Source organism: Phascolarctos cinereus, unplaced genomic scaffold (assembly GCF_003287225.1).
Source record: "Phascolarctos cinereus isolate Bilbo 61053 unplaced genomic scaffold, phaCin_HiC Scaffold_4;HRSCAF=312, whole genome shotgun sequence".
NCBI lineage: Eukaryota > Metazoa > Chordata > Mammalia > Diprotodontia > Phascolarctidae > Phascolarctos > Phascolarctos cinereus.
Window position 1 is genome coordinate 335,242,534 of NW_027555847.1, and position 23,684 is coordinate 335,266,217.

Sequence of the window (23,684 nt, forward strand, 5' to 3'; positions counted from 1 at the left end):
TGAGGTGGGAGAAGGCTGAAAGGGAACATAGAATGCATAAGGGAGAGTAATATGAAATAAAGCTTGAAAGGTAGAAGACAGATTTTGGAGGGTCACAAAAGCCAAAATAAGAGATTCAAATTTATTCAAGAGGCAAGTTGGTGCTTTTCAAGTCTTTTGAGCAGAGAAGAGACACAGATAGACAGCGTGGTCTTTCAGTGCAGGAAAATGTCACCACTACCAGAAATGTCACTAAGATATGAGTAAAAAGGAAAGCCATTCACATATGTTGTGAGAGGTTCTGGGAAATATCTTCTAACATCCTCTTGGCCAAAAGTATCTACCTAACAGGATTATTTGCTGAGGCCTATAACTCTATCATTAGGCAGTAATTCTTTTTGGTTAAGGTGACCATACTGCTTATCTATTTCATTTGTTTGACACAATTCCCATTGAATAGCTATCCAGTCCCAATATGAAAACCCACTATATGTCTGTCATCAGAGGTCCTCATCCTATCCTAACAGTTTTCTCATGTGTTAAATGAAGGTCCAGGGAAACATGACCTCTAGGGCCCTTCCATCCTGAAATTTATGAATATATTTAGATTTTAAAAATATTTTTCTGCAAAATATTTGTTTATTCTGATCTATTAAACAATTGATATAAAAGCACAACTTTTCCTAATGAATTATTTCACCGTTAGGGGGAAATGAATAAAATAGCACTAAGAAAAGGAAACAAAAGTTAACTGTTTGGTTATCAGAGTACAATGAGATGACATCTATATGAATTACTGTGTAATTTCTATCAGTTCCAAAAATGCTATCAAATGAATGAGGCATTAAAATCATTAAACATTACACAGCTTACACAGCTAAATAATCTTACTAGAGTTGATTAAGTCAGTAAAGCAAAGAACCATGGAATCATCAAATGAGTACCAAGATTGAGCCACAACCTTGTCTTTCTCTTCCTATGTCTTCCTCTGGATGTCTCCTTTGGAGTGCTTAAATAAGACTTGTTCAATTCAGGTAAATTTACCAAGCTTTTATTAAGTGTCTTACTATGTACCAGATTCAGTGCAAGCTTCTGACAGTGGAAACTGGTGTTGGGCTTACAAAAAAAATTTTTTTTAAATGGTCCTTGCCCTCAGGATACTTACAGTCTATTGGAGAAAAAAACACATGCATATTAGTAAACAGCAAATCTATACAACATAAATAAAAAGTAATATCTGGAGGAGCAATAATGTAGCAACTAAGGGGAATCAGGAAAGGTTTGAATAGGAGGTGGTACTTGAGCTGAGCTTTGAAGGGACCAAGGATTTCCTGGAGACAGAGGTGAGGAGCAGAACCTTCTAGGTACAAGGGGTCTACCTGTGCAAAAGCAGGAAGGTAGCAGATGAGCTGTCATGCATAGAGAATAGTAAGCAGGTCAGTTTGGAACATAGGGTATTTGAGGAAGAATAATATGTAGTCAGTCTAGAGAGACAGGTTAGAGCCAAATGGTGAAAGAGAATTCTGTATTTTATCCAATAGGGTAAACACAGAACCATTGATGCATCCAGAGCAAGTAGTAACATACTTATACCTGTATTTTAGGAATATTGAGGATATTACTAATATGGAGGATAGATGGAGGAGGCAAAGACACTTGAGATGGGGGAGATCAATTAGGTGACTCTCTCAATAGTCCAGGAAAGAGGTAACGAAGGCCTGAGTGCTGGCAACATGAGCAGAAAGAAGGGGAAAGTGAAAGTAGAATCAACAAAACTTGGCAATTAACCAGATGTGAGGTGTGGTGAGGAACAGTAAAGTGTTAAAGATGACTCTAATGATTCTATGAGCATGAATTACTAGAAGGATAGCAGTACCTTGGACAGAAATAGGAAAGCTGGGGAAGGGGAGTATTTAGGGTGAAATGTGATGTTGGTTTTGGATATGTCACTTTTGTGATATTGATGGGTCATTCAAGTAAAGATATTCATCAGGACTAACTCTTAGGAGAGAGATAAAGGCTAAATATGTAGATTTGTGAATTATTCTCAAAGAGGTGATAGTTGAACCTACGAAAACTGATGAGATGACCAAGAAAATAGAGAAAGAAAAGAACCCGAGACAGAGTGTACACCAATACACACAGAGTAGAGCATGAATGCTGATTCTACCAAAGAGACTGATAAAGAGCAGTCGGATAGTTAGGAGGACCAGGAGAAGAGCAGTTTCATGGAAACCCATGGAAACTCTCCTTAGTCTCTTTTGCTGATTCCCCCTCCAGGGAACTTCCACTAACCAAAGGTGTCCCATAGGGTTCTGTTATAGGCCCTCTTCTCTTCCTCCTCTATACTACTTCACTTGGTGATCTCATCAGCTCCCGTGGATTGAATTATTCTCTCTATATTGACTATTCTCAAATATGTCTATCCATCTCTAACCTCTCTGCTGACCTGTAGTCTTGTATCTCCAACTGCTTTTCAGAGATTTTAAATTGGATTCCAATAGACATCTTAAACTCCACATGTCCAAAACAAAAGCATTATCTTTTTCTCTAAGCTCTTTTCCTTTCCAAACTTCCTCATTACTGCTGAGAGCACCATCATCTTCCCAGGCTTGCAATGTAGGCATTATTCTTGTCTTTCATTGTCTCTCATACTCCATATCCAATCTGTTGCCAAGGCCTATCAATTTCACCTTTGCAACATCTCTCCAATATGCCCCCTCCTCTCTTCTGACTTAGCTACCATTCTGGTGCAGGACCTCATCACTTCACTCCTAAACAATTATAATAGCCACTGGTGGGTCTGCCTCTCTCAAGTCTCTCCCCTCTGTAATCCATCCTCCATTCAGCCATCAAAGCAATTTTCCTAAAGCAAAGGTCCAACCATGTCATATATACCCCCCCCCCAAACTCCAGTGCCTCTCACCTCTAGGATCAAATATAAAATCCTCTGGCACTCAAAGCCCTTTAAAACCTAACCCCTCATCCCACCCCTACCTTCCCACTCTATTCACACATTACTCCACAGCCCTGTCCACTACTGTTTCATCCAGTAACACTGGCCTCTTGGCTGTGTCACAAAGCAAGATACTCCATCTCTCAGCTCCTGACATTTTCCTTGGCTATCTCATATTCTTGGAAAATTCTGCCTCCTCATCCTTGCCTCCTGGCTTCAATGACTTCCTTCAAGTCCCAAATAAAATTCTACCTTCTATACAAAGCCTTTCCCAATCCCTTTTAATTCTAGTGTGTTCTCTCTGTTAAAGATGTCCTATTTATTTTGTTTATAATGTATTTGTTCATTTGTTTGCTTGCTTCCCCAACTAGATTTTGAGCTCTGTTGAGGTCAAGGACTATTTTTTTTTTTGTATCCTCAGCACTTAGCACAGTGCCTGGCACAGAGTAGGTACTTAAGGAAAATCATGCTGGGAATGGCATGAACCAATAATTCCTTCCTAGCTTTAGTCTAAAGTTACCACGCATCTTGAATTTTGTAGGATACTTCCTGAAATGTCAAAGCTACCTTGTCCCTCCTACAAGACATTCCTCATACCATTTAGTGTTATCTATCCTGGCACATCATTTCTAACACCATCCACAGTTTCTGAGACTCTCAACTTCATCTGAGCATCAAAGAATCATAGACCTTTTGTTATTTACATGTCCCAGTCTCCGAAACCACAGGTCTGATTGGGCTCTCCCATCTAGAGATCTTCATCTCTAAAAAGTATACAGGAATAACAGGGCCTGGTTTCTTTCCATTGTATCAGTAAGCCAGACAATTGGTTAAACTGTTTCATCAATACAACGCTACATGTACAATAGGGAATAAAGAAGTACAGACTTGCTTCTCAGGACAGATAAGTGGGTCTAGTTCATGTCTTGAAGCCAGGACACATGCCTGTATGCTATCTTTGCAGGATCCCCAAACTAGAGAACAGGTAATGAAAACTTAGGTTAGCCCAAAGCTGTACCACATAAGTCTGTCAGTTAATATCATAGGTGGGATTAAGCCTCTTGATGACCAGATCTCACCATAAATTTCTATACTACTTACCCATATCTGAAGCTTGATTCTCTTTTCATTTTTGAAGACGGTTTTTACTTTGAAGTCAATGCCAACAGTGCTGACGAATGCAGATGTGAAGGAATCATCTGCATAACGGAAGAGGAAAGAAGTTTTCCCCACACTGCTGTTCCCAATGATCAGCAATTTGAACATGTAATCAAAGTTCTGGTCCGAGGTGTCCTTCTGGCCATACCTGGAGTCCTGGGCAGAGGCCATCTGTGATTTAAAACAAAAGGGACTGTGAATGATCTGTTATAATACAAAAGACATAATAATAAACTCCTCACAGACTTCCCCAGCAGCAAACAGCACAGTACTCAGAAGGCAGCCCAAGAGGGATCCTTGTGTCTCAAAGATTCTAGTCTCCATGGCAATAATCCCTCAGTGTATCAGAAAACAGCGAAACTTTAAGGCTTTTTATTTGTTTGTTTATTTTTGCAGCTGTGCTGGTAGGTTGTTTTTGTTGTTGATGGTGGTTTTTACTGCTCAGTGCATGGAAGTCATTAGATCACCAAGGCCATGCCTACCCAGGTCACATGGAGAATAGGGATTTTCCAAGCCTGGTGAAGCGTGTAGACAAATAATCTAGGTAATTTAACTTCCCAGTCTTTCTATACCAGTATGTTTTTACCTGAATTATTTGGATGATGACTTCCACTCACCTTTCAAATCACTTGCGTAGCCAAAAGCATATCTATAATGTAACTATCTGAGCAAACACAAAAATTACATTAAAAGAGGGTCATCAAGTTAAAATTGGAAGAAACCTTTGAGGTCAACAGGTCTAGCTTTCCTCTACCTAATTTATAAGTGAGGAAACTGAGGGTTAGACAAATATCTTGCCCAAAACCACATATGGAGAGGATGACAGAAAAAAAAGAAAAGATTTAAAGCCACATCACCTGATTTCACATCAAGTGCTCCATAGGGAGATCCTAAGTTAGCATAACTATGTACTAGATGAGTCTATCAGTAAATGGTAGGAGTGGGATTGATATTCTTGCCTGTCAGATCTGACCATAAAGGAATGCCCTTTTCTAGTGATTCCAAATACACTGGCTAGCAAGTTATATGACAAACTACAGGGTTCGACGTTCTGAAGGTAAAAGCTTCTTGTATCAAACTTATGAAAAATGCCTTCAGTCCTACTTTGGTTGTTGTTATTGTTGAGTCCTTTCAGTCATGTCCAACTCTACATAACCCCATTTGGAGTTTTCTTGGTAAAGATCCTGAAGTGGTTTGTTATTTCCTTCTTCAGTTCATTTTACAGATGAGGAAACTGAGGCAAACAAGGTTAAGTGACTTGCCCAGGGTCACACAGCTAGCAAGTATCTAGGCTTGATTTGAACTCAGGATGATGTATCTTCCTGACTTCAGGCCTGGCACTCTATTTACTGTACCACCTAGCTGTTTCAGCCCTACATAGCTGCCAAATCTACCCAAGTTTGCTAACTGCCTTTGTATAGAGAAGATTCTCTCCAACACAATTTTTTAAAAAATCCCTTTGTGTCCTAGTTCTCAGATTGAGTATTTGCAAGTTTCTAAAAGTAGCTATGCAACTGGGAGAAACAAGGCATGACAAATTGAGTGAAGTTGCTACACTCCAGGCCACACCATCAATCTCTTTCCATATTCTGTCAGCTTAGGGATCCATGTAGAATATCTTTAGGTACCTTTGAAGAAAGGCTTGTCTTTAAGACCATCCCCTTCCAGGCCTTGCCTCAATCCCTGCCTTAATGCCAAAGGACTGCTCATTCTCAAGAAGTTACAAAAATACCATTCTGTCTATAACGGCATGGCCTAAGTTGGGACACTGCACTACAAATTATTGTACCTATTACTATTGAAAACCCTGCAAACTGTCAAGATTTGGGCATAAGAAGTCATACTGAAAGAATCACCTTCATTTATTAAGGGCAGATACACATATATGCAGAGGATAATGTTCTCCACACAGCAGCTGAGAAATTCTTACTGTTTTGTGATTGCATGTTTATGTCTGAGTCCATTCAAAATGTTCCTTTCAGAGAAGAAACACTGACGTTTTAATAAGCGCACCTGAAGAGCTGTGAATAATAGCTAACCCCATTTATTCCCGAGTATGTTTTCCATTGTTTTTGTTGTTTATTTCATTATTCACTCAATGAATATTTATGAAAATCCTGCATTATATGAGCAGAGCATTATGCTAGATATCAGAGGATAAGATACCATTCCTTCCGTCCCATGACAGCTTTACCTAGTAGGTAACATGACAAAAACAAGTAACTACAATGCACAAAAGCACAGAAGAAATTCATTAGAAATTTATGAAAAGGGAGCTATAAGAAGAACAAGGGGGCAATGGTCACTAAAAACAGGCAGGGGTAAGGAATGCCCTCTTGGACGAGGTGGCATTTAAGGGATGGGTAGAAATTCCATAGACAAAAAAAGGAAAAGGAAGTCATTCCAGGCATAAGAAAAGGCAGAGAATGAGGAAAGTGCAAGGTATGTTCAGAGGATAACAAATAATCCAGTTTGGTTGGAGTATAGAGTGAATGGAGGGAAGTAACAGGAGGTAAGTCTGGGCAGGTATAATTGTTGAGAGCCTCAGCTTCCGTACAAAAGAATTTGAATGTTATTCAGTAGCCATTAATGAGTCATTGAAGTTTTTTTGTGGGGGAGGGAGCATAATGGTGGTCCTGACCACACCAGTGCACAAAGAACATTAATTCACATTAATTCCATAATACCCTGTTATATGCTCTGCTTTATCATGTGATGCACCTGTGATCTCACCGAAATAGGTATTCCCCTCAGACATGCAGACAGCAACCCATCTATGCCTTCTAACTTTGTACAACTTCTGTCTAGATCCTTCTATAAATCTTCCAATGGGGCATCACCCATTGTTGTTAAGTTTTTCAAAGAATCTTAAATTACACTCTCCTCATTTCCACCTCTTAGAATACCTAGGTCATTTAATACTTATCTTGAATGCTTCTCTCTCCATGCAGACTTTCTTAATTCCATTCCTCCCCCACCCTGACAGCTTTTAGGACCTCCTCCTACCCCTACCTACCACATTTCAATTATCTTGCATCTATTTTGTATCTATTACATATGTATACTATATACATATACATGTACACAATTCTCTCTTGAAATAGAATGGAAGCTTCTTGAGGGCAGAGACTGTCTCACTTTCACTTTTTTTTTGTATTCCCAGTGACTAGCACAGAACTTTATACAAGTGGTGTCAAACTCAAATAGAAATGGGGCCACTGTATGTAAGGATCCCTGTGGCCATCTATTGACTTAGAAAACCATATATTAACATTATTTATGTTCTATTGTGTTTTAATTTATTTTATTAAGTATTTCCCAACTGTATTTTAATCTGGTTTAAAGTGCAGGGTCCCTCTCTCTTTTATGCCTTCCCCATGTTTGGTACCCTGCTATAAATTGTAGTAGGCACTTAATACTTGTTGAAAGACTGACTGACATGTATATTCATTGAAGACACCTTGCCATACTTTATTCCTAAATCTGGTTTGCATAACACTGGAATGTAACTCTTCACTAGGTCCACATATGATTATTATTTTTCCTTTCTAAGGAATCTCACTTTCGGAATATAGTCAATGTTTAGGGCAGCCTAGGTTCAGAGCAATATGGTATAATTTTAATAGCATTCAATTCAACCAAAAATACAGCCTTATTTGAAAACAAGAAAAGGTTCAGAACAATGGAATAAAAGCTGGCTCACAAGTAACCTAAAGGCATTAAGGAATGAGGCAGCTTTTATTTCTCAGGGATATAAAATTTAAAAAAAATTTGACAGCATTGAATTTCAAAGGGGATTATAAGCAATAGCTCTGTAATTTGACAGACAACCCTATGGTTCAAAAAATGGTCCAAGGCTTAAGCCATTCCTTCACATAAACATAAAACCTTCGAAACATCTTGTAAAAGAAACTTGTTTCAAAATTAAATTGGAAAATAAAGGCAGCTATTTCTCATGACTTATTAATGAAACAGCAAAGGTAGCTCTATTGTAGTGGAAGTAAATATACTGGAAAGCTAATTAAAATTAGAACAAAAACAACAATGAGGAGAAGAGGAAAGATTATACAATCACATTTTCAGAGCTGAAAGTAATATTAGATATTTCATTTAATGAAGAGTTGGACATAACTGAAACGACTGAACAAGAACAAAAAAAATCTAACGAAACTGAGGTACACAAAAGGAAAATGACTCATCCACAGTCATAGGTGTAGTCAATGGTAGAATTGAGTTTTAAACCCAGCTTGTCTGACTCCTGTTCCAGGGCATCTTACACTCTAACTTTCTAAACCTGGAGTCAGGAGTGAGTTCAGAGGCTAAATATCATGTTTGATATATTTATTAGCAGTGTGACAGTGGACTTTTCTAAGCTTCAGTTTATCATTTGTATATTTTTCACTTCCTACCTCACAGAGTTGTTCTAGGGAAACCACTTCATAAAATATTTCAATGTTTTGCAAATGTGAATTGTTTTATTGTTATAACCTTACAATCTGGAAAGGGAAGACTGATATTTCTAAAATTACGAAGGGCAGGGACAGAGTAGACATGCTCACTAAATCCTAGAACATGAGAATCTGAGACATGGTTCTTTCTGTGAAAGGATAGATAGGACTTGGAGTCAGAAAGGATCTTCAAAGCCACATATGCCAGGTCTCAACCCAAATAGGAATCCTTTCTACTATATCTTGGATTGCTTCTCATCCAGCCTCACAGTGAGGAGGACTTCACTAACCAGCCAGTCATTCAATAAAAATTTATTTAGACCCTACTATGTTCCAGCACTATGCTAAGCACTGAATGAGGCAGCCCCATTGAAATCTTTATATTGAACCAAAACAGCTTTCCTGTAACTTCTACCCATTAGTCCTCATTTTGCCCTCTTAAGTAACACAGAATAAGTCTACTCCCTCTTCCACATGGCAGGGATAAAGTTCCCTCTCTCCTATAAATTTTCTCCTGGTAAAATATCCCTAGTTCCCTCAAATATCCCTAAGTCCTACAGGACATATTGTCTAGACCCCACACCGTTCTTACCTTCCTTTGTACATGTTCCAATTTTTCAACGTCCCTCACAAAATGTGGTGCACAATAATGAACATGATCAACAAGCATTTATTATGCCACACAATGATACACTTGCTTTGGTCCCCTACTTCTAATAATGTGACCTAAGACTACATTTCTTTGCTTAGCAGCTGCCTCACACTAATGGTCTGTATTGAACTTATAGACAATTATAAATTCCTATTTTTATTTGATTGCTATCAAGCCAGGTCTCTTTTCTCCTCTGCTTGTGCAATTGATTTTTTGAATCCAAGTGAATGACTTTACATTCATTCATGGTCATTTAATCTTATTGGATTCAGTCCATTTCCCTCACCTGTTCACCATTTTGAATATTGATTTTTGTCATTTTTCATCTCTTTCAATTTTTCCTTCACAGATTTGAAAAGCAGCCCTTTTTTGAATGTACCCACATCTTGATAAAAATCTTGATCAGTGTAAAGAAAATTTTCATAAGTATTGAATTTACAAAATGTATTACTCTAAGGAATGGTTTAAATAAATCTGTATATAGTTAATCAACTTGTCATAATGGCTTACTAAAGAAACTAGAACATTTTGGAGCACATATTTACTTTTGAGGTTGGTGTCATGAAAGGGAATAGATGTTCCTTGGTGCTACCATTAGGGATAGAATATTTGTTTACAACAATCACTAGTCTCATTCAGTATAGGCATATTTAGGTTCTCACATTCTCAATTACTCCAGTGTCCTAGTAGGTAACCAAAGCCTGCTTATATACATACCTAAGAGCTTACAAGAGGAAATGTATTTTTTTTTCTTTCCACAGAATGGACAAATCAAATTGTTTCCAAACTGTTACCTTGATACCCAGAAACATTAAACTGAATTACAATGTGGATCTGGTCTCAGAGGAATCCATAAAGTAGTTATTAGACATTTATGTGCTTACTCCTAATAATGGCAGCCTGATGTGGGTTAAATTACAAAGAGAACAACAACAATAAGAAACACCTTGCATTTCTTCCTCAGAATCAGAAGCATGGTGAAGTGGTAGGAAAAAAATGTTGCGAGGGCAGGGAATACACACAGTAGTTTTAAAATATTAGCACCTGAGTTAGCAATAAGCAGACCCAAAGAAAACTACCATTCAGACCTCCTAGGTAGAAGTTATACTTTTTAACACAATTGAAAATACTACAGCCTGGTATTTTCCAACAACTGCCAAATGGTGTCACATTGACTGTAGGCTGTGTTTCCCTCTTTTGAATAAACCTTTTCTTTTTCCTTTTCTTTCTCTTTTATGTATAAGTATTTGTATGGGGCAGTATTTCTGCCATTGTATTGTTTGTTCTTCTCAGTCTCTGGCTGGAAATTCAGATCTAAGTGTGCTACTGTGCTTTTGGTCAGGAGCTGGATCCCCAGATCTCTAGGAAAACAGATGACAATTCATTCATGTGGCACTCACAGAGACACATCTCTAGTAGCTCCTCTCCCAATTCTTCTCCAAGGGAGAATTTAATTCCTGCCAGGAGGGGAAGCTGGAAGTTGGAGCCAGAGACTATTCTGCTCTCCTCAGAGAGAGGAAGTACTGGGGGTAAAATTATATCTCTTCCCTTACACATTATTAGTCTAGGAGATGTAGTTTTCAGGTTCCAGCCAACCTCCTGATTGCTATTTCTTTTTTTTTTTTAAGGAAGTCATGGAGTTAGCTTTTTATTTATTTTTATTTTTTTTAGGCAATTGGGGTTAAGTGACTTGCCCAAGGTCACACAGCTAGTAAATGTCAAGTGTTTGGTCCGAAGCCAGATTTGAACTCAGGTCCTCCTGACTTCAGGGCCAATGCCCTATCCACTGCACCATCTAGCTGCCCCATGATTGCTATTTCTTAAGGTGGAAAGCATGCACTAAGCTCTATATCCAAGGCTTGACTTCCCATCAAACACCAAATCTACAATGAACACACATAGCAAATAGCAGAGAAACCTATTTACTCAAGTCAATAGTAAAGCAGAAATCAGAGAAGGCATATGTGTGTACATACACACACACACACACACACACACACACACACACATATATATATGTATGTCTATGAAAATATATACCAGACTATTAATATAGATTGAAGGAACTCTCCCACTGGGAGTGATATATCTCTCTCAACCAAGAGAAAGAACGTGTCTCAGATCTCACCACCAAAGAGGAAAATTCACTAAAGTCTCTAGTCCAGCAAGCTGGAAGTGAGTATGTGGTTCAAGTTCTACATGTCAGCCTCTTCCCAGGGTCTTTTTTTCTCCTGCAACCTGAAGGAGAGTTGGTATTATCCATATCTTCTCTCAAAACTGGAAGCCAGAAGGGCCTTATGATATTCAAGAGCCTGGATTTCTCCTGCTCTCACCAACTCTTCCCCACTCTCATGCAGGAATAGGGCATTGATCTCCACCAATAAAAAGAGACTCCCGTACCAATGGGCCCTGGAGCTTGGGTTACAAAGTTTACCACCTGAATGTGATGCCATGTGGATCCATGGTTTGATGAGAACCTTGGGTGATTTAATCTCTAATCAATTTTGTATTAATTCCTTCAACATCTACTCTGTGAGGCACTCTTCTGGCACTGGGAATATAAAGGCAAAATCAGAACAGTGTCTGACTTCAAGGAGCTTACATTTTATCACATTATTTATCAAAACAACAGCAAAAATAATAGCAACATACATTTATTTGGACTGATTCTGTGCCAAACACAATGCTTGGCATTAATGATTCAAAGACAGAAAGGTTGAGAAAGAATGATGGCTTTCTTTAAAATGCAACTCAAGTGCTATCTTCAGCATAAGGCCCTCCTTGCTCACTTTCCCCTACAGCTGCTAGGGGCCCCTTCCCCTCCAATGATACTTAAGAAATACTTACTTATTAATTGATTGGTTGGAAGGATCTCAGAGGTCATACAATTCAACTCTTTCATTTTACAGATGAAGAGATGAAGAAACTGATGCTCATAGAGGTAAAATGATTTGCCTGAGCACATGCAAAGGATGAGTGGTAGAGCTCAGATCTCCTGACTCCAAGCCCAGTGTTTTTCCTACTCATCACTGTTACTGACTTGGAAGCTTAGCAAAATCATGAAAAACCCTTTTTTTCCCTTTTTCTTTTATCTTTCAAAGAAGTGTAATCACTACCTCACAGGGTTATTGTGAGAATAGATGTGACCATGTATGCAAAAATATGGATAAAACTTCTTAGAAACCAGGGACTATATATAGATGTAAGGCAAGGTATTAGTCAGACCAATTCTCTTCCTGTATTTCTCCCTGTATTCTCCACCCCTAGGGAAGGAACAGGAACCATCTACACCTTCCCTGTTCTTTTCTGGGTTCCCCTGGCAAGCAATGCTTCCTTAGTCTAAGTGTATTACTCCTAGCACATCTGAAAGCTCTCCAGGGGTGTGGCTAGAGTTCACCCTGACAGTAGGCATCTCCCCACCCGTATTCTCTAGAATGTGACATTTGCTCCCCTCTGTGGATTTATTGGCCCACTACTATGCAAATCAAATGTGTCCTGGCAGATTTTTTCCTCCCAAGGGCAACTAGTTCATTCTCTCCTCCTCCAGAAAGCTCAGAGCTAAGACAAATGGGAACCTATGGAAAGAGATTAGGATTTTTTTCCTTTCCCTCTTTTCTTTTCTTTCCCGCCAGGGTTAGGTATGCCCTTGATGCAAAGAAAGCCAACCACACCATGTCTATGTCAGTTATTAGGTTTTTTTTTTTAGTAAGTTACTTTAAAATATAACACTCTGATTTTTTTCATGAGAGGTAGCATAAATGACCTCATCAAGGACATGAATGACTGAATGGAAAAAGAATGTGGGCTGGCCATGTAGAAAGAGGGAGAAGTGACAGATGGACAGCTTGAGCACTGCAATGGTATCCAGGAAAATCCATAAGAACTAGAGGGAGGCCTCTAACACACTGAATGGATCTCTTATGAAATGTTTACTGAAAAAATATGAAAAAGAATCACACAAGATGGGAAGGCATGAGCGGAATATACTAGTGCCATCATGGATCCTCTGAGGTATGGAGGAAAATTTTTAAATGTATATTTGACTGGGCAAAATAATGTCAGAGAGAGAGAGAGAGAGAGAGAGAGAGAGAGAGAGAGAGAGAGAGAGAGAGAGAGAGAGAGAATGCTAACAATAAATCAGTCAATAAGCATTTATTAGGTACTTACTATGCGGTACCAGGAGTTGTATTAAGCACTGGGGATACAAAGAAAGTCAAAATTGTTCCTGCTCTCCAAATGCTAGCATTTTCTTTGTTACATGAAAGACCCAATTTCCTCCCTTTTAGCTCAAGGTAATGCTTATTTCATGCCTAGTCATAGAGGATCCACAGCAACTAGAAATAGCCTTCTGGGACCATGTGACTTATCTGAGAGGGGAAAGCCAGGAATAGCTTCTTCCCCCAGAGGGGAAGAAGCCAAGAGGCAGAGACCTTGGTGATTCACAACTGTTTATAGATAAAGGTTCCAGGATCTAGAGACCATGTAGCCAGGCTCTTGAATCATTTCTGACTTTAGGCTTTAGTCACAGAGGCTATGTCCACTTATCATCAGCTCACTCCTACACCTTCCTGAACATTCTCTTTCCTAGTGGTAACTAAGTTGGGAATTAAGTTTGGTGGTAGGCAAAGAAAGAAAGAAAAAACAAAGTTGTCCCTGCTCTCATATATATCTATATCTATATCTATCTATCTATCTATCTATCTATCTATATTACATATATACACATATATATTACATATATATGTATATATATACATATGTATATATGTATATACATATATACATATATATATATACATATATATATATACATATGTATGACAAATGCTAAGTAAATGAAAAGTAGTTTGAGAAGAGAAGTTACTAGGACCATAAAGATCTAGAGCTGGAAGGGACATTAGAGGGAATCTAGTCCAACTCCTTCATTTGACATCTGTGGCAACTGAGGCACAGAAAAGTTAAATGATTTGTCCATAGTGACAAGCCTAGTGAATATAAGAGGCAGGATTTGAACCCAGGTCTTTCTGACTCTAAGTCCACTACAGAATTTACTATCTATCCTAAGCCGCTGTCCTACGACATTAGCAATTGGGCATATAAGAAAAGGCAGTGCCCTCAAAGCATGACTCTGATGTTAAGTGATAGTTGGGACTAGAAATGGGGCAGGATAAAGTAGATCTTTTCCATAAGTTATGCCACTAACTTTTAGGAAACAGGCAAACTGACTAAGGGGGGAGGTGGAAGATTCATGATACATAAAACATTCTGCTTCCTTTCTTCTCTCACTTCAACTATTAATTAATGCTAACCATGAAATGAAAACTAGTTGACTATGCTGTATCAACCAATGTAGCAGCAGGGTTCAATGCCCAATGCTGCCCATCTGGCACCTTACTAGTGTAATGAACACATTTAAAAAGCAAAGTAAATAAAAACCTTAAAATAATTTCTTTAAGTTCCCAATATGGAATATAAGCAGCCACTAAATTCCTTAATGTTCTCAGACGCAGCTAGGGCGCATAGTGGATAAAGCCTGGGTCTCAAATAAAGAACATCTGAGTTTAAATACTGCCACAGGCAGTTCCCACTGTGTGGCTCTGGGCAAGCCACTTAACCTCTGTCTCAGTTTCCTTAAATATAAAATGGGGATAATAATAATACCTTCCTCCCAGGGTTGTTATAAGGATCAAATGAGATAGCATTTGTAAAGCACTTAGCACAGAGTCTGGCCCAGAATAGGTACTTAATAAATAAATTCTTGTTTCCTTATTTCCTATTTCAAGGTCTAAAATCCTTAAACCTCTCAATGATACCTTTACTTTCCATATGTAGATGTCACAATTAAGCAAATAAAATCTGGTACAGTGAACTGCCACAGTTGCATATCTAAAGTCAGAAGCCTTAGATTCAAGTCCCCTGCCTCTGACACCTATAAAGTTATGTGACCACCTCCTTGGCTCTCATTTTCCCATCTACCAAATAAGGGGGTTGTATTGGATGGTCCCCAGGGTCCTTTTCAATTCAATAGGGGGTGAGGCAGTGTGCAGGCAATAAGACAGCTAGTAATTAGGGGGAAGCTTCCCAAATCTAGCCCCAGGTGATTTGAAAGTGAAAGCTTAGAAAGGGCTCCCCACAAGTTGCTGATCTCCCTACCCATATATAGGAATAATTCTGCAAGCAATGATTCAACCTAACCTAACCTTGATGTCTTTGTTTATCAACTGCTTATCAGAGACTACTACTGAATCAGGAACTCTCCGTGCTCCCATAAAGACCTCTGCTGTAGCTTACTGTAGTGCTCAAGGACAATTCAATTAACTGTCTTTGGAGAGTCTGATTCCCTAGCAGTCACTCTTTTATAACATACACTGAAACTTCACTCCCTTCTCCTTCCCCAACCACTCTCCACTCCCATCACCAAATAAAAAAACCAACAACAACAATAATTTGAGGGAAAATACATGGTAAAGTTTTCCAAATCAAACTATACAGCAATTTTTTGTTGAAAGGACATTTCCAGAAAAGAAAATCAAGCTTCAAACAAATAGACTTTCCCAGTCTTACCTGAGAATAAGCATCATATTTTCTCCAAATAAGATAAAGATTGGGACTAGATATGTGATCATTGGTAAAGGGGATTCCCAGGTAAGGAAACTTCCTCTACTAATACAAGTCAATTTCTTCTCTGAAACCTTATAGTCTCAGAGAGTCTGGAGCACTGAGAGGTTAAGAGATCTGACCAAGATCACACAGCCATTGTGAATCAGAATTTGTACTTGAACCCAGGTCTTCCTAGGTATGAGGCAGACTATCTACTACACCATCCTATTTTATCTAGCATGTGAGAAGATACCATAAATTTATCTTAAAGATGTCCACTAAAACATCCCCTTATCAAATACTTTAATTGGTATATGCCCATTTGTATCTCAAGTAATTTTTTATTGGTACTTTAAAAACAATATAGCTGGTCCCCCAGAAAATGACTTGAGAGATTTTTATTATAAATACTCTTTCACAACATAACCATATGAATAGATGCTGGCCTCACCTTTTACCTCCCCCATCCCATCATTTTGCTGCTGGAGCTCTTAGGTCAGTCTAGCTTCATAAGAAGTCTCCCTTAGGAAGCATTCCATTTCAGTATTCTATAGTAACAATGAAATACTTGCAGTTTCCCTGATGATCTATCTCTTTTTGTTGTTGTTCAGTCATTTCAGGCATGTCCAACTCTTCATGACTCCATTTGGGGTTTTCTTGGCAAAGATACTGGAGTAATTTGCCATTTCCATCTCCAGATTAAAGCAAACAGAGGTTAAGTGACTTGCTTAGTATCTGAGGCCAAATTAGAACTTAAGTCTTCTTGACTCCAGGCCCAGAACTCTATCCACTGAGCCATCTAGCTGCCTCAGTGTTTTGTGTTTATATACATGTATATTACACACACACACACACACACACACACACATAGATGTGTGTGGGTATCTCCTCACCACCACCACCACCACCTCCCAGAGAGCTGGTTGTAAAACGGTTGCCAGTCACTGCTTCTTCTGACATATACTAGCTGTGTGGCTATGGGCAAGTCACTTAACCTCACTGAGCCTCAGTCAGCTTATCTGTAAAATGAGAGCAGTAATGTCTACAATATCTAACTTCCCTGGTTTGTTATAAGACTCAAAAGAGATAGTAGATGGAAAGTAATTTGCACATTTTAGTATGCCATAGAAATATCAGATATTATTATTATGCCACTTCCCAGAATCAATTTTGGTGGTCATTTTGGAACTTGCTGAGAGTGAAGGATCTGTGGGGGCCTTGATTATTCCTTAGCAGAAAGACAGCTATGGAAACATACCCTGGTTTAGAATTTGGACTGCTACATTTGTATGCCAGAACAGAACTCAAAGCAAGCTAATCCACAAGGTACTGGATGCAGGGCACTGCTAATCCTGTCATTTGCCTGGTGGCATGCAGCTTTGTGTTGGGCTGTCTCAGCGAGATACATAATAAGAAAGGTTAAGAGCATTCCAAGCTCTGTAGTTACCCTTACTATTAGAGAGGGGAGTTCTTTTGGACCTCATTAGACACCATGATATAGAATAAGCCTATAGATCTTTGAAAGGAATTTAAAACAAATCAGGTTTTTAAAAGCCATCTTTGGAGGAAGGGTTAAACTTTACAAGAATTTTCTCATTGTCATAACCAAACAACAACTTTCTTAACAAAACCCCAAAATACTCTTATTGTTACATGCGTTTATCTTTTAATGATTAAAAAATTAACTTGTAGCCTACATCCTTGCTTGGAAAACTATTTTCAGCTTATTGCCAAAGAACAAAATGGTTTGACATAGTTAGTAGAAAATGAAGTGATATGGAAAGTGGATAAATTAAAAGGCATTCATAGTCTTTTTTCTTCTTCAGGAAGTCTAAAAGAAATTATAAGAAACAAGGTGATTATTGTTTTTCTTATTTGCATTTGCATAGTGCCTTCCCTACAAGACACTTAATTGACCAGTGTGCTTTTTTTAGGTTCTCATGTCATGTATTATATAACATTTTTTAAAAGGCTTTCTAAAACTCTGCCAGTGTCCACATTTCTTATCTTATCTCAAGGGCATTTGTCTGTCTCAATCTATCACAGAGGTGTGTATATTTCTGAAGTAGGAGAAACTAGCACTATGTCTGACTATATATTTGTTATGAACATCCCTAACTCTTAATGACTGTGAGAAGATAAGTATGAAAAAGTATATAGATTTGTATATCTATAAAACTGTGTTTATACCCAATGAAGTGGTCCATTTCAACTAAGGGCAAACATCTAAATGCACACATGCATACATATGCACACACATACACACGCATACCCACATACACTCTGTTTGAGTACAAAGAGGAATCTACTCTCTAGAAAGTGGGCAGAGAGAGAAGGAAGCCAGGATTATGGGAATGTCCCCTAAACTTGCCCCAAAGGAAGAAATTATCAACTACAGGACAATTCCTTTTAGCTGCTATAGGATAATTACTATTAGGAACAGAGAGATGGAGTTACTAAGTGATTACTTCAACAGTGTCTCTTCACTGGTAAATAAAGGAGGTAGTAAGGAAATAGAAATGGGAAAATATTTAACTTATAAAAAATGGAAATTATAATAATAGTTTACATGAACAGTGTATTAAGGCTTATAAAGTAATTACATACATTATCTCATTTGATCCTCAAAGAAATCATGAGGTTGGTGTTTTTATTATAGATAAAGACACTGAGGTTCAGAGACAATACACAATATCCATGATCACATAGCTAGTAAGCATCTGAAGTAGGACTTGAATCCAGGTCTTCTTGACTCTAAAGACAGAACTTTCATCCCTTTACCACAGAGAGAAGCAGTCATCAAACAATAAGTCAACCACATTGAAGTCAATTACTGTTAAAATTATTAGAACAGATTATTAAAGTGATAGTTTGTGAACACTTAGGAAAAAAGTTCATTCTAAACCACTATAATATTTTCATTGATAACAAACCAAGTCAAATTAGTCTCATTTTCTTTCTTCTTTTTTGGGCAAGGTTATTAAACCAGTAGATCAAGGGAATGCTATGGACATTGTACATCTGGATTTCATCAAGGCATCTGACAATATTTCCCTATATCCCTGGGGTAAAGATGGAGAAAGAATGATAGCATAGTGAGGTGGATTTGAACTTGGTTGGATGACTGAACCTAGAAGGTGATCATTTAAATCAATATCAACAAGTCAAATAAGTCAATATCAATTTGGATGGATGTATTTGAGGAAGTGCTGCAGGACTCTGTCCCCAGCTTTCTTTTATTTGATATTTTTATCAAAGATAAAGCTTAAAGCATAGGTGGCACAAATATTATATTTGCAGATGACACCAAGCTAGAAAGGGTAGTGGATACGTTAAATGACAAAATATGGATCCAAAAAGGCTGAAGTCAATAAGAAGCAACTAAATGAAGTTTGAAGAGAAAAGTACATACAAGATGAAGGAGAGGTAAGTAAAAAACCAGTTCATGTGAAAAAGATTTCAGAGTTCTAATTAACTATGTGTTCAATATGACTCAATAGTATAACACACCATTAAAAAAAAACCAACCCTAATGTTACTGGTATTAATAGAATCATACTGCCTAGAACAAGGGAAGTGAGAGTTCCCCCATATTCTACCTTAGTCCATATATAGACTATCTAGTTCTGAGTGTCGCATTGTAGAGGGCATATTGACAAGTTGAATTGTGACCTGTGAAGGTAGAACAGAATGTTCAAGGGAATAGAAACCGTGTCACAAAAGGATCAGTTGGAAAAGCTGGATAAGGATGCACATTTCTTAGAGAAGACTTAGAGTAGTATGATAGCAGCCTTAAAAAGCATCATGTGGATGAGGAAGTAGATGTGATCTTCTTGGCTGCAGAAGGCAAAACTAGGGCCAATGGGTCAAGGGAAGCATATTTCACCTAAAGGCAAGGAAAAACTTCAAAACAATTAAATCTGTTCCAAAGTGGAATCAGTTGCCTTGAAAGATGATAAGTTCCCTGCCATAAAGGGTCTTCAAGTTTAAACTAGATGACTATTTTCCAGGAATATTGTAGGCTTAGGTATATGTTAGACTGAATGATTGCTGAGGTCCCTTTCAACTCAGATATTATCTAATTTTCTATGGAATTGAAAACTAAATGGGACAGGAAAGCTCCCAAGATCTCTGTCTGTCTATCTGTTTATCTGTCTTTCTGTCTGTCTCTCTCCCCTCCCTCTGTCTCTGTCTCTATCTCTGTCTCTGTCTCTGTCTCTCTCTCTCTCTCTCTCTCTCTCTCTCTCTCTCTCTCTCTCTCTCTCTCATAATAATTTTTACTCCCTTCTCATTCCATTATAGTTCCATTCCAATTTTGGAGGGAATTTGGAAGTTTTGCTGTCCCATGAGAGGTCATGACAGGAACAGGAGGAATTCCATACTATAGGTATTAGTAAATATGAATGTTTTCATTCCAATGAGCACTAAGATGTTTATACATGAACTTCTTTGTTGTTTCCTTTTTCTGTGGATCACTGGACTATTAGATAGCTAGAGAGGTAGCTAGAGAAACTGACATTCAGATAGATAGATAGATAGATAGATAGATAGATAGATAGATAGATAGATAGATAGATATGGATGGATGGATGGATAAGAGAGAAAGGAAAGACAGACACAGACAGACAATCTAAAGAGAGAGAGTCATAGACAAAACAAAGGAATTCATGTCAAAAGATCTTAGTGCCCTTTGGAATAAAAATATTCATACTTACTAACTCCTACAGTGTGGCATTCCTTTCACTCATGTCATGACCTCTCATGGGACAGGAAAGCTCCCAAGATCTCTGTCTGTCTCCTTCTGTCTCTGCCTCTCTATCTCTGTCTCTCTGTCTCTCTTTGTCTCTCTCTCTCTCCCTCTCTCTCTCTCTCTCTCTCTCTCTCTCTCTCTCTCTCTCTCTCTCTCTCTCTCTCATAATAATTTCCACTCCCTTCTCATAATCTTTTCACAACCTAATATACTCATCCAGTTTGCTTGCCTTTCTACTGCAGTCTACAACCTTTTCTTGGTACTCTTCCCACTGGTTCAGGGATTAGATTCTTTGTGAACCCAAATATGATACTAATTTGCTATATACAGTGATGTCTTCTCATATCCAAAACGTGTCCCAAAGTGCAGTGGTCTAAGTAACATATCTAGGGGGAAATCTTCAAAGAGTAATCAATTAATCAATCCATCAGAGACTGTAAAAAATATTTTAGCATTGCAATAAATATGGCAGTAAACTAACTGAAAATGGAAAGAAACCTTAGGTGATCTATAATTACATAATGTATGCTTCAACATCATTTATCACTTTTCACAAGCCAGTTCATTAAAGCATTTGATATCCAGGAGATAAAAACAAATAGGTTTATAATCAATGTTTAATAACAAATATAACATTAAAATTCAGTACATTTTAATGTGGGGCAGAGGTCCCACATTTTTTTTTGTTGCTTCTGAACCAACTTATCTTATACCATATTAATTCCCCAAATAGTGTTCATATTAACCTAAAGATTTCCACTAGATTTGTTCAACATGACTTCTGTACTCCATGTTACCAGAACTTCTTTATCAGACTCTTTGCCTCAAGTTCAGAACTCATTATCCATTTCCTACTGATCTCTAGGATTGATGCACTGAACTGGGAAACGCAATAGCCATCATTTACATGCTGGGTGCTTCTCTCACACCAAGCTTCTGAGGTGCTCACTTGCTTCACTCTTTGCAGCTATTATATGTTTAAGGAACCGCAAAGGAAAAGCAGACCTAAAAAGCTATGTGTGGATCATGTTTTCACTAGTCATACCAAATAACAGTTGTTGTCCCTTGTTATTGTTCCTTATTTTCTCTCCACTTCTGAAAGAATTAAGGCTCAAAAAACATCCATATATCTAAGACAGTTTACGTTGGCCCTAAACAGACACAGCAAAAGCTTTAAAGTCATCCAACAATAGAAAAAGTCTCCCTCATTTTAAGATGAGTATAATAAGTGAATCAGGAAAATTTACAGTCAGAATCTCATTTATGTGCAGGATAGCCAAGTCAACTCAATTAATTTTTTTTCATAAAAAAGAGGAAAATACTCTTAGGAAAAAGATAAAGCTATAAAGTCATGTTTTGCTTAGGAGTCATCTTCTTAAAGGCTTAATAAGAATGATTTTAGGTATATTTTTAAAAGCATCTGATTGTATAGGGCTGCCTTTAAATGGAAGCAGTAAGTAAAGCCTCAACTAATTGTCTTGATTACATTTTCATATATTAAAGACAACCAGCTATGTAATTATAGTTTGAGATTCTGCTTGCTTAGACATAATTTGTCACCTTTCACAAGTCAGTTTTTTAAAAAAGCTTTTTCTTTAAATGGTTCACTTTCCTTATCATCACATTTAATCAATTGTTATTAGCCAAAGGAGGAGAGGAAAAGGAATCACTGAAATAAGAACTGATTTACCAGCTAATTTGAATCAAGATGTGATCCCTAACAAAAAGATATCAGGAAGAATAATCTTTGAATTCTCAAAAATTTTCAACTTAGTTCTATTATGTTTTTCACTGGCAATTTAACTTTCTATCTTCAAAATAACTCCTGACAACATATAAATGAATCATGAGTTATATCTCCACCTACAATCCATTTCTGTATTCTCTGACTTTAAATTGAAAATAAACTAATTTTAAAATTGTGATTAATAGATTGAATTCCATTTTCCATATATAATTATGAAGCACATATGCTAATTTTAAAATGTTTAAAAATAAGAGCTTTTTCCAACACATACCAATTTCATACAATTAAGTGATCCAAAATACAATCTTCCTTGATGTCTAAGGCAAATCCTGAAGGAAAATCCCAAGGAATATGAAATTGGTTTCATTGTTTTGTAATGCCTTTTAACTAAAGATGTACCTGGTAAGCAAGACTTATAGCAGTTATCTTGAAGAATTATTCATAATCAAATATTACTGAAGCTTGTGAGTTTATGACAGTTCTATGAGAACTGAAGAATTTTCATACACTAACATATCTTGATAGCACACTATGCTTTTTGTTTTCTGCAGAGACTTTTAAAATTTTCAGTACTCATATAAAAACAATATCAGAACTGGAGATTTAAATGTATAAAATGCAATGTTGCCACTTCCTTCTAACAAATCAAAACTTCAAAAACTCATATGATATTCAAGGCTTCCATTATATAACCCTTCAACAAACAATGAAATGTTATTGATTTTCCATTTTAAAGCCTAGTCAATGCACCTCAGAATAAATAAGCAATAAAATAAATTAAAAGTAAATGAAACCATATGTTAAAAATCCTGAGATCACAAAGAGAACAGTTGGTAGACGTTTAAATTGGAATTAAAGTTAAATATTTATGTTGTTTCATTTGGCAAACTGGACATGTTCATTCTCAAAGGAGACAACACATTCCAAATGGTGGGTTCCATCCATTCTTCTCCCTAACCTCATTCATAAAGCAACCATTCAGTTACGCAACGGGATAACCCGTGTTTAATAAGCACTGGTTGATGTTTAAAGTTAATTGCTATGCATGCAAATAAGCAACTATTACACATTTTTATACTTAACAATTTAGGAAAAACCCATATGCATGTATACCTACATACCTGATCAGAAAGAGAAACATATGTAATGTTTTAAATACGGAATTACAAAGGACAATTGAATTGACACAAGGCATATGAATGATCTCAGGCACTCCAGAGTGTGCAAAATGAGTAGGTTGCCTGAGCAAAGCACATAAAAGACTGTCTCTCTGATTGACCAAGCCCTACTATGTTTGCAATTCCTACCTAGTATTTGTAGTGATTTCTGTGTGGAGAAAACAGATTTTCAGGAATGTGAAGATCTCTTTTATGTGCATTTCTGGGGCTCTTAAG

At 37.5% G+C, this 23,684-nt stretch overlaps 1 protein-coding gene and 1 long non-coding RNA gene across 3 annotated transcripts in view; one reads left to right on the top strand and one right to left on the bottom strand.

The window, feature by feature from the left end:
- The window catches only part of LOC110202752 (ras-related protein Rab-3C), a 352,324-nt gene that overhangs the window by 326,889 nt on the left and 1,751 nt on the right, over nucleotides 1-23,684 (bottom strand). For both annotated transcript variants that reach the window (XM_078153192.1, XM_078153191.1), the window contains exon 2: nucleotides 4,037-4,264. In XM_078153192.1, the coding sequence (XP_078009318.1) occupies nucleotides 4,037-4,264 (228 nt within the window). The remainder of the gene's footprint in view (nucleotides 1-4,036; nucleotides 4,265-23,684) is intronic.
- LOC110202753 (uncharacterized) overlaps nucleotides 13,002-23,684 on the top strand; it is a 65,407-nt gene continuing 54,724 nt past the window's right edge. Inside the window, exon 1 of the long non-coding RNA XR_002322790.2 lies at nucleotides 13,002-13,204. This is a non-coding gene — a long non-coding RNA (uncharacterized LOC110202753). The remainder of the gene's footprint in view (nucleotides 13,205-23,684) is intronic.